Source organism: Emericellopsis atlantica (genome assembly GCF_019669845.1).
Source record: "Emericellopsis atlantica unplaced genomic scaffold F5Z01scaffold_66, whole genome shotgun sequence".
Lineage (NCBI taxonomy): Eukaryota > Fungi > Ascomycota > Sordariomycetes > Hypocreales > Bionectriaceae > Emericellopsis > Emericellopsis atlantica.
Window position 1 is genome coordinate 1 of NW_025764768.1, and position 11,103 is coordinate 11,103.

General features: G+C 50.6%; 6 protein-coding genes across 6 annotated transcripts; 3 read left to right on the forward strand and 3 right to left on the reverse strand.

Moving 5' to 3' along the window:
* Positions 1-475: 475 nt before the first annotated feature.
* F5Z01DRAFT_631669 (uncharacterized protein) lies at positions 476-1,839 on the reverse strand (the record flags this gene model as incomplete). The annotated part of the gene is made up of 2 exons (XM_046261807.1): positions 476-1,156; positions 1,246-1,839. 2 exons carry the CDS (start codon positions 1,837-1,839, stop codon positions 476-478), a joined length of 1,275 nt encoding a protein of 424 aa, XP_046113385.1.
* A 1,646-nt stretch (positions 1,840-3,485) lies between these two features.
* Positions 3,486-3,771, forward strand: F5Z01DRAFT_669110 (uncharacterized protein). The gene is made up of 2 exons (XM_046264399.1): positions 3,486-3,693; positions 3,749-3,771. The coding sequence occupies exon 1, from the start codon at positions 3,499-3,501 to the stop codon at positions 3,664-3,666; it is 168 nt and encodes a 55-aa protein (XP_046113386.1). The 5' UTR covers positions 3,486-3,498; the 3' UTR covers positions 3,667-3,693; positions 3,749-3,771.
* A 367-nt stretch (positions 3,772-4,138) lies between these two features.
* On the forward strand, positions 4,139-5,106 carry F5Z01DRAFT_495883 (uncharacterized protein). Its single transcript, XM_046260239.1, has 2 exons — positions 4,139-4,904; positions 4,957-5,106. Exon 1 carries the CDS (start codon positions 4,209-4,211, stop codon positions 4,878-4,880), a length of 672 nt encoding a protein of 223 aa, XP_046113387.1. The 5' UTR covers positions 4,139-4,208; the 3' UTR covers positions 4,881-4,904; positions 4,957-5,106.
* Positions 5,107-7,282: 2,176 nt separating this feature from the next.
* Positions 7,283-7,606, forward strand: F5Z01DRAFT_602318 (uncharacterized protein; the record flags this gene model as incomplete). The annotated part of the gene is made up of 1 exon (XM_046260756.1): positions 7,283-7,606. A coding segment is annotated over one exon (324 nt), but the record flags the coding sequence as incomplete, so codon positions are not given.
* A 948-nt stretch (positions 7,607-8,554) lies between these two features.
* F5Z01DRAFT_678645 (uncharacterized protein) lies at positions 8,555-9,490 on the reverse strand (the record flags this gene model as incomplete). Its single annotated transcript, XM_046265462.1, has 3 exons — positions 8,555-8,877; positions 9,103-9,252; positions 9,307-9,490. The coding sequence occupies 3 exons, from the start codon at positions 9,488-9,490 to the stop codon at positions 8,555-8,557; spliced, it is 657 nt and encodes a 218-aa protein (XP_046113389.1).
* A 734-nt stretch (positions 9,491-10,224) lies between these two features.
* On the reverse strand, positions 10,225-10,605 carry F5Z01DRAFT_596430 (uncharacterized protein; the record flags this gene model as incomplete). The annotated part of the gene is made up of 1 exon (XM_046260737.1): positions 10,225-10,605. A coding segment is annotated over one exon (381 nt), but the record flags the coding sequence as incomplete, so codon positions are not given.
* Positions 10,606-11,103: the final 498 nt, after the last annotated feature.

Below are 11,103 nucleotides of genomic sequence, written 5' to 3' on the forward strand. Positions count from 1 at the left end.
ATCGCGGCATCGGCAGCGCTACCCACCCGGGGCCCTACCGCCTACTAGTCCCTTGCACTTTTTCCTGCGAAAAAGAGACGCCTACTTCTCCTATTCAATCATTTTATTTTATTCTCCTCTCATAAGATAAGGCCCTACTACCTCTGAATCTTACTCGATCTCCAAAGCATCTGTGTGTCCGCAACTGGATTTAACAGCAAAACACACACCAATTACAAACAATAAAATACAGTACACAGACACACACACAGAGTCTATTGCGCCCGATGACCTAGGCTAGGGGGGCAACTATTCACCGGCACCACGACATGCTATCCCTGACGCATCTAATCTCCATCCTGCATGAGTTGATGTGCCCATTACGGATGGCATGCCCAACGCTCGTCGTCATGGGAGCTTCAGCGTTGGCAAGGCGCTGATGAGGATAGCGGCGAGTCTTGGTTCTGACTGGATTCTCATCCACCTATACTTCGCCTCACCCTGCTCCCCCTTGCGACTGTGACGAGGTCGCCATCTTGTCAGAAAGCTGCTGAATGTGAACCATCAGCTCGCGCAGCCAAGGCCAGAACGTTTCCTCGACCCAAGCCCGCACGACTTGCAGAGCAAGCACCACCTTATACGTCTCAAGAACAGACGTCGTGCCACCAAATGCCTCCGTACCAAACCACGTCGTCACGCCTCGCGGTCCGTCATCCATGGTAGCGGGGACAAAGTGCCACGTGTGTCCCAGCACAACAAGACCCGGTAGCCACCTAGGCAGTGCGTCGAGCCTCGGCGGCAGCGTCTGACCCGCAGAGGTGGCGAGGCGTCGGGCTTCATCCCGTAGACGGCGGAGAAAGGCGAAGTGCGAGCGCTGCCAGACGCCGAGCTGGTTGACGGCGCTGAGCCTGCCTGCTTCCGATCTCTTAGTTTCGATGCAGACGGCTAGGGGGAAGCCTTTGAGGGAGAAGCTGCTGCTGTGATTGACGGATGCGCCAGGCAGTCTTCGCTGCAGGGCTTGGATTGTGGGTTGCATGGGAGCGCTTGTGTCCTTGGTAGGATTGACGAAGATGCAGAAGTCGACTTTGAGATTGACCTTGACTTCGGAGTCCTGGTCGGTGTAGTCGGGCAAGATGGGGGCGGTCGTGCTGGCGTAGAATGTCAGCCGTCGACTCGTCTGGGACGTGTATGATCTGGAAGAAAAGCTTACCAGCCAGTGAACCTGACGAGATGGTCAAGATCATCATTATCATCACCATTACCCACATCATGATCTGGGCGTAGCGCCATGCAGAGCACGCTTTGGTGGACTTCGAGATTCCAAACTGCTTCCTCGCAATTCCTCTTCCAGCAATCCCCCGCCCTCCCAACGAGCTTCTGCACTTGCTGGGGAGGGGGCGTTGGTCCATACTGTGGCCTCCCATCGTCGAAGTGACGGGCATCATCGAGCCACCTCTTGGAGAGTGCACTACCTCGAATCTTAGCGCTGAGTTCGAGTCGATCGAGGTTCGACAGGACGCTTCTCCCCTCCTGGACGGTCAAGAGGAGACCTAGGAGCTGCTCGAGATCAGACGGCAGCGATTCCAGCTCCATGAGCTCGTGGAGTTCGTTGTGTCGAATCGGATTGTCGCTGAAGATGTTGAGGATGGTCGCTTGTTTCTGGGGCGACTGCGACTTGCGAGAGCGACCTGACTCGCCCGACACGATGCTGCTACCGCTGACACTGCTGGCGCTGCTCAGGTCGGTTGCCGAGGCGCGCGACCTCTTGCATGGAGAGCCGGTGGCAGAGGCAGAGGTGCGATGCCCAGCGCCCTGACTTGGGCGTGGCGCCCTCGGTGTTGTCAAGTCGGCGCGTCCCATGTCGTCTTCCTCGTCCTCGTCCTCGTCCTCGTCCTCGCCACCAGCGCCCTGGACATTGTCTTTGTCGGCATGTTTGCGCTTCGTCGATATCGAGGATTCGTCGTGGGTACGAATGGAGAGGTTGTCATCGGCAGCGTGGCCGCCTGCGCTCAATCCGCGAACAGTCGGGGGCGGCGAGGGCATGTCGAGGCGTCTTCGTTTATTTCTGCTCTTGTTCTTGCTCTCGTCATCGGACACGGACAGTCCGCGCCCGTGACGACGGGGGCTCGTGTCGAGGGCTCGGTTGCAAACAGTCTTGGGCGCAGAGTCGTTGGTGGTGGTAGTAGTGGCTGACGGTAAGGTTTGGGGGAGGCAGCGAAGCCAAGCGTCGATGTCGTATGCAGGCGACATGAATGTCGATAAAGGGCTTGTGATAGTGAGGATAGAGAATCGTCGGAGCGGCCAGAAGGAAAGGGGAAAGGAAGAACCTGCACTCGCACGAAGAATGACGAAAGCGAAACGGTCCGAGGACTCGGACGCGGAATTGACTTATGGGTCCCCCCACGTCTGGTTGCGGGGGCAACCGCCTGTGCCAAGATCTCTCGGTCCGGGTCCACAGGCTTGGTCTGTTCGTCAGGTAGGCAGATCTTGTCACAAGGCATGCATGTGTTGTATTTTGTTGTATGTATGTGTCTGCCCAAATCCCTCAGGCTGCAAGCCCCCTACAAAATCATTCAGGGATGCACGCCACCATATCTTAGCCACACTGATTCCAGCCATATCCTATCCGACAGATCTGCCTAGCCTGCTTTTATTTAATGCAATATTACTGTAAAAGACGAAATGGTTTTAAGAGCTGCAGGGCACCCACGCCGGCACACCTTTGCGAGAGGCCGACTTCGACCCAACTACCCCACACCTCTAGTCCTCACGATTGCGTCGAAAGCTTCACATATTGTCAGACAATGCATGGTGATTGGGAAAGTCCTAGCGTAAACTCTATTCGTAGAACTTTGGAGACGGCCTGGATACATAAGGGCTGAATGATTCCTCAAGAACAAGGACAAGCAATCAAGCATTGAGTGATAATAAAATCACCCTACCCCTTATGCGCCGCGCTCGTTTCCGGGAAACGAGAGACGGTGGCCGGTACCACGGCGGGCCGGACTGGGTGGTGGCGGTACATGGGCGGCGTGGCGGACGGCAGGGAGATTCCGTTCAAGCGAAACGAGAGATCTGGGTTAAGGCTGATTGGCCGGTTAGATCTAGGTGTGGGGCGGGAGATTGCCTGTACAGGGAAGGCACCCCCTACATCTATCGTAGCGGGCGGCCTGGTGAAGGTTTTTGGAAGAAGAGAAGAAGAGAGGAAAACTAAAAAAGGAAAAAAAAAGGAAAAAGAAAGGCTTGAGGTGCAGGTGATGGAGACTCGCAAGACGAAGCTTGGGGCGGACCATCCCTCCACGCTGACAAGCATGGCCAACCTGGCCTCGACATACAGGAACCAGGGCCGATGGGAGGAGGCAGAGACGCTTGACGTGCAGGTGATGGAGACTCGCAAGACGAAGCTCGGGGCGGACCATGCCAACACGCTAATAAGCATGGCCAACCTAGCGTCGACATTTGGTGATAGAGACGAGCAAGACGAAGCTTGGGGCAGACCATCCCGACACGCTGACAAGCATGAACAACCTCGCCCACACTTGGCAGCGTATGGGAATGGTATTGGAAGCTACTCAATTAATGCGCGAATGCGTCCGTCTAAGACAACATAAGCTGGGCTTAAATCACTCACATACGAAGGCTTCTATTTCTACTTTGGACGACTGGGTTAGCCAGCTCCAAATTTGATTACGGATTTGCTGAGATTGACTTTGTCTATCCTCTTAGTAGCTAGCTTATAGCTTCTGTTATAGTCTAGGCCACCGCGTACTGTAGTATTCATTGGTTCCGAAGCTTTTGCCAAGGAGGCACCATTAGTCCTGACGAGAGTGCAAGGCTTAGCCATGGTTAGTTATACTATGTACTAGAATCACGTGAATTTTAGAGGGGTAAGTGAAGCTTGTATGGTGGGGTGCACATAGTAGGCACCGCAGGGCGGCAGCCTTTGCAAATGTGACGGCTACCTTGCACTCGTGAGTCCGGTCCCTGCTCGCACTGTATGTCTCCACTGCGTCCAGAAATAGCCGTTCTTATAATTCATTGTGCCACAGGAAAGCGGACACTCGTTTTGGACCTCACTGTAGCAATTAAACGGTCTGAATATCTATATTTTGTATAGCTGAGCCCTGACGGATATTGGATGATGATCGGTTGCCCATAACTTCAATACAAATACTGCCGCAAGCCGGCGTTCTTGTTCCAAGTAGTCACAGCCTAATGCTCATTATGTAATGACTTTTTGGAATCTTCCGTTTGATATCTTACTCAGAATCGTTGAACATCTGCCCCTCGTCGATAGCTTGGATAGCTTGAGAAATAAAGTTTTCGAAAGCTCGGTAGACACGAAACGTGCCATTGAAAGGGTGCAAGGCAACGCGTGGAACCAGATATTTAAGAAAGGCAGTACATGGGCTACAGATGTACGAGAAAAGGGATTCGAGCTCGTGTTGGTTGGCCCATTCTACCCGTCTCCTAATGGCACATTCGATCGCAAGGCGACCTGGGCTTTATTGCCGGTTGGAGGAGGAGACAAGCTTGTTCAGGGTTTAGACCCACAGAAACTTCTATCTTCATTAACCGGAAAAGTATCTTTATCGACTCTTGACATGGAGTGTCAAGACTTTACGTTGAACCTCAGCGGCATCCTAGAGACGGGGACTCTCATTTTTATAGATTGTAAAGAGCTGAAGACGAACAGAAATCTGTACTTATTGCGTTATGAGAGTCGGCAGGCAATGGAATCGCACAAACCAGAAGTTTGTGGTAGCGGATTCTCCGTCGACGTAGACAAAACCGAGCTGGTATTTTTCCCCTTGCCTGGTCAAATGAAGCTTTCGAGACAGGTACGAGGAGCTCCAATGGCGTCAGAAGAACTCTCTATAAAGCATGAGTGGCTGCCTTAAAGAAAGATACAAGCCACGTATATGGTAAGGTCCTAGTTGATGTCTAGTAATGATCAAAAGTCTAATAGATATCAAGGCGCAGAGCTTTTATCAATAGCTCTTGTAGACCGACCAAGGAAATTACTTCCAAGAAGATTTCAGAAATCATAGAGGTTGTTAAGTCGCTCTATTAGGGCGAACAACTACATGTAGCCGAAAGGATTGTAGGGGCAAAAACGTGTTGGGCTATCAGGTTAGGGCTAAGAGAATCTCGATAGTCTTTTTTTCCCTCCGTATTACCTCTATATTCTAGTAAAAATAGTCTATATCTCGCCCCCAGGCTCTCGTACCGCACACTTTCGCCCCTAGGGTTGAAATGGCCCCGTGCCTGCTCTCGTACCGCATACTTTCGCCCCCAGGGGTGAAATGGCCGGCCCCGTGCCTGCGCTCGTGCCTGCGCTCGTGCCTGCGCACCGCATACTTTCGCCCCCAGAGGTGAAATGGCCGGCCCCGTGCCTGCGCTCGTGCCTGCGCACCGCATACGTTCGCCCCCAGAGGTGAAATGGCCGGCCCCGTGCCTGCGCTCGTGCCTGCGCTCCGCATACTTTCGTGCTTGAGCACCGCACGCTTTCGTTGAAGTCTCCACCTATCGCAACCCTACCAATCCTAACGTATATATCCTTCCGCCTTTTTAAATCAAAAGCAGAATCCACTGGTAGCTTCCCTCTATATACTCTTCTTATACCCTCCGCCCTCTACCTTATATAAACGATTTCTTAGTCTTCTACTTCGTATTGCTCGCTCTCCCCACGATAAAGCGCTCTATTAATATTCCCCCTGACATTAATGCGACGATGCACTTGAGTCAAATTAGCAATCTCATTCTTAATACCTATTGTCATATCTCTAGTCCGGGGCGCCCTAAGCTCATGGTCCAAACTAGGGGTGCTACTTAGAGGCAGCTCGATTAGGTCGATACATATTTCATTTGAAAGTTAAGTTCGTGGTCATTAGATTAGTAGGTCAACCGCCTTCAGGTCAATAGAATACTTATCAGAAACAGAATATAGAGAGGAGTGAAGACGTGCACATAGTTTGCGATAGCTATATAATAGCTTCGTACACTATAGAGTGACTAGTATCATCTTTTTACCGCCCAAAAGCGATGCCCTATTTACCCCGCCCAATTATCTATCTTATTGTGTTCTTCCTTTGAGCCCCCCCGCTATAGGATATATAACTCATTACCTTTTCATGAAATACTTACCCCTTGATTTTATGCTATCTACCGACTGCTATTCACTTTTACAAGTTCGCAGACTAAGTCTACTTTTCGGCTAGGAGGTAGATTATTAACCTTCCTTTACTACAAATTAGTCTTTTTGTGTATGTTTACTGTAGTGATACTTCACCACACATCGACTGTGACCCGCACCGCTCGTCAACACCGACCCTTGATCTACCTTCCCTATATCAAATCAGCCCTGAACGTCACATCTAGAGTCCTACCTGAAAGAATTACATATATAAGAATGCAGTATGAAGTCGGGGACTTCAAGTTATAGTCTTTTGCTCGTTGACGCAGCGGTATCAACCTACGAATACACCCGCGTGCCAAGCTATGACAGCAAGTAGCTTTAATTCTGTTTCCGCTTTTCTAGGTCTATATTTATTACACAAGGCCATTTCCCGTCTCAGTCATCGCTATAGTTCTGCATATAACAACAAGTATAGAAATATACCTCCAAAAATAGCTATGGCTATTATAGCTACAGGGACCACGATATTCAAAACGGGTTCGTGGCCTTACATTAAGATAATAGATCTGCCTTTTAAGTGAACGTAATAGGCGCTAGATATCGTATTCTAAACTACTATCGATAAACTTAGGTATAACCTTTCTAACTAAGATATGGCATCTAATATTAAAGCACCTTAAGCGCAAGGATTTATTAATCTTTACGAAAACTCAGCGCGCTGCGCAACAAGTGTCATTACTAGCTTAGAAACGGGAAACAAAAGTCACTAGGCTTATTATAAAAGAGTGCGACCAGACCTTCAAAGACTACGATTAGGTTTAAAAAGTAGAATCTATAAAGAGAACGACCTTTGCAGCCAATAATGGCAGGAATCGTTCTATCCCTGTACTCTGTCTGATTTTGGAGCTGTGGTCCGGATCTGTATGTATATGAATCCACTTGATGAGTTCTAACAAGCCGCGCTGACCCTGCCGTAATAGCCTACAGGTCCGTAGTCTGTATTCTGTAGTACTGTGTGTAGGAGGTTCTTAAGGCTATTCTTAGACTTCACTTTGTACTACTCCTTTCCCGTTTTAGACCGGTTGCTAGAGAGATAAGTATATAAGAACAAAGCAATCTATGGTCATTTTACTATAGAAGTATAACCCTTCTTGTCACTTAGCTATGCCTAAAAACCTGTTGCAGAGAATTCCACAAGAGGTGAAAAATATGATTGCGAAGCAACTCAGCGTAATAGAAAGAGCTAGGGTAACCTTAGCTGCACCGCATTTTCAGTTTCATCCACCTCTGACAGATACGCAAGAGGAGGTTCAACATGCAAGAGTCTGGTGTAGTATAATTAAGCCAAGAAGCTGGAGCGAGGATATTTGGAGTCTATTGAAGGAAGAGTATGGATCATTTCACGACCTCGTGGTCCTAGGCTCTGACCTAGAGTTCTTGTATAACGCGGAAAAAATACCGCCTGAGTACGGACCGCTACACCTATACCTTGGAATTAAAACGTCTCGCTACGGTTATTCAGTACCACAATCTAGCATGTTAAAGTCCCTCCAACGTCAAAATATATTTTTACAAAAACAAAGAACAGAGGTTATAATACACGACCTTGGGGAAGAAAATCTCACAATCTCGGAAATTCTTCATATTGGGGTAGGGAAAACAAAAGTTCTATACGGCAGATCAAGCACCAAACTATACGACGCTACCGTCAGATACACTCTAAGAACCGAAGAAGTAACAATAGGTGAAGATGTTGACTGTGTCGACGTCGCAGTTCGACTTAATGATACCAAAATAGAGGAAATGTTCTATACGGGCGGTCGTATGCCTCAGCATCCATCTTTCCCGTGGCTTGAAAAACCAAGCCCAGAGCAATGGCAATTTGAGGAATTATTTGGGATTCATGGAGCATTCTTTCACATGGCTAAGCGGTTCTACCCAGATATTGAGATCCGGGACCATCGTGATCTATGCCGTAACGACAGCTCCATCCGCCGTTGGGACCCTGAATGCAAGCGGTATTACGATAAAAGAGACCCACTGTTTTTGAATAATAAAGATAGGGCATATTGCAAGGGTGGTTAGGCTTGTGGGATTAGGTATTGTTAAGAATAGTGCCGTATTAAGCCCTAAAGACCATCTAGTTCCATCCCCTTTTTCTATCCAAGAGGACACCCCTGCCTGACATAATGCGACGATGCACTTGAGTCAAACTCATTGAAAACCTCCATAGTAAACGATTTCGCGCTAATGAAAGCAGGGGGTCAAATGCAAATTACGGTCAAATGCATTGACGTTGGGTTAATCTAATTGGGTGGGAAAGCCAAGGCCCCATAATTTAGCATGGGTTTTAATTAAGACGCGTCACGGGTAGCAGGCGCGTCTCAGGGTTAATAAAAAGCAAAATCAATAGAAGAAAATATCATAAGAGGGAAGCTACGTGGTCGCGGCACAGTCGATCGCCAACACGTAATCCACCTTCCTGCTGCGGCTTCGCGAATTGACCTCGACGAAGTCGTCGGTGCCGGCCGACGCGGCGGATACTGAGCAGGCGAGGGGGCCGGACGTGACGGAGCTGCTCGGGGACGTACTATCTGTCGGGTGTCTCGGAGGCTTCGGCTGCCTCACGCGCGGGATGTATTCGCCAGAGATGGTGGCCGTCATCGTCGGGACCAGTCTAGCGCGCGCTAGTCGTTTAGTCCGCCATTGTGTCGGTTCAACTGCTTGTCGTAGCCGTTCTTCCTCGGCCTCGTTTTCCTCTGTAGTTTGAGTCCTTGCGTTGAAGACAAGACGTAATAAGGGTGTGTGTACTAGGTTATTCCAGGACAGCTCGTGGGCTAGCAGTCTCTGGGCCTCATTCGCGCAGAGTACAATCTCGTGTAGTTCTTCAAGCCAATGGTCTGAGTCGGGAAGGCTCCTCGACCCGAACCATTGCCCCGATAGCTGCCTATGCAATGGCGCCACGTCTGGGGGGAGGGACTTACTCACGTTGTTCCCTAGGCTTGCCTCGTATACCGGTTTTTCAAGGATCATGAGTTTCAGCTTCGAGGGGGCTTGCTCCTTCTTAGGACGAAGCGACCGTGGTCGTTTAGGGTTAAGATTAGCCTCGATCTTCAGCTGGGGCGTGACGGATACTATAATTTCCGTTAGCGAACTTACCAATAAGGTTGCGCGGGCGCGGGACTCACCGTCCTCTTCTAACGTCTGAGCGTCCGACAAATCCTCTAGTAATGGTGTCTCGAGCAGTACTGTAGATATGCGCGCGCACTTAACGGGGCGCCCAGATTCTGACATCGAGGATAATGCGTGCCGCCGCTTCGAGTTGGTCTCTTGGCTGACTTGCATGGCCTCGATCGGCGGATGCTCGGCCATCGTAGCGGTAGCTATAGTCCAGTCGCGGATCCGCTGTTGCTTGCCGGATTCTCGCTGGGCTCGAGTTTGGAAAGGCATGATCTCAAGTGAAGGGTGTTAAGAAAGATTAGGTGCGTCCAACACCACAACAGACGAGAAGATTGAATGTTCAAAGGCTTCCAAAAGTGGTTTTATCTAGATGTAGTACAGCACCGCGAGTCAACCGACAAAGATATATCTATCTTTATCCTTGCTTATTCCGAGCAAAGAGAAATACCTACGTGGACGGCACTCCAACACCTTTGTTCGTATCATTGCAAGGGATCGACAAGGGATCTTTTTCTGTCGTCCCGCACGCTCTCTTTGTCCGCGGCCGCCGCTATGAGCGCCCATTTCGACCCTTATTGCGAGCTTTATCATCACAGGAAAGCGGACACTCGTTTTTGTCCCTATTAATGAGAAATGCTCAAAGCCTTTGACAAGAGACTCCACACCTCGCGACGAACGTTTCCAAACCGGACTTCACTACGGAAGAGTGGCATCGTCTCGATATCTCACAGGTTGAGGCAACAGTGTCTATTGCACATGGCAACGCTCAATCTGGCTGGCAACATGGTGCCCTGAATGCGATCAGGATGGCCCAAGACATCTGGGCGAACTTGAGCACAGCGCTCTGAGCACGTCTGGCGTGTACTAACCACCGCCCAAGCGTAGATACAGTTTCACAATCACCAAACAACCCAGCTCTGCATCTCCTCACGAAAGGTCGTCTCCATCCATGCCTTGATCACCTCAAGTGATGCCACGAGAGCCCGTGCCTCTTCGAGGCTAGTTGTTGACCCAATCTTCGTAGGCCCATGCAAAGTGATGGCAGAGGCGTTGTCGCAGGCGAAGAACAGAGTCCAATCGTGATCAACGACCTGGATAAGGAGGCTGGAGGGAATCCTGTCGTGAGCGTTCGGTCGCCTCGCGAGGTCCGTCGACAGGAAGTCCTGTATGGCATGCATCTTTTTGTGCCATGCGGCAACCCACAGACCCAATTGCGTCAATCCACCTGTCCTCGCACTCTCAGACTTAGTCTCGATCGAGCAAGCAATGGGAGCCGTGGTGAGCGGTCCGTAGCGCGTCTGATTGATGTGGGCGAGCCGGTCTGTGTCGAATGTCTCTGCTGTTGCGATATACTGCAGCCATTCTCCCAGCTGCGTATGGACCGGCGCGTCAATGACCAGCACGTAGTCCACCTTCTTACTGTGGCTGCGTGAGTGGATCTCGACCACGTCCGGGTCCTCGAGGGCAGATGCGACAGACTCGTCCACAGAGACTGAGCATGCAAGCGATGCAGAGTCCACTGAGTCCGAGGCGGAAACGGAGCCGGAGGTAGTGTCCGTCGGTCGTCTGGGGGGCTGGGGTCGTTTCTTGCGTGGTATATACTCGCCCGAGATGGTGGCCGTCATCGCCGGCACAAGTCTGGCGCGCGCAAACGATCCTTGTTGGCGCAACGGTTCCTCCTCAGACGGCAGGGGCTTCGTGGTTTTGAATATCAGGCGCAGTAGGGGTGTATGGACCAGGTTATTCCATGACGACTCGTGGGCGAGATACTTTGACGCCTCCGCTGCGTCTGCCACGATGTCACG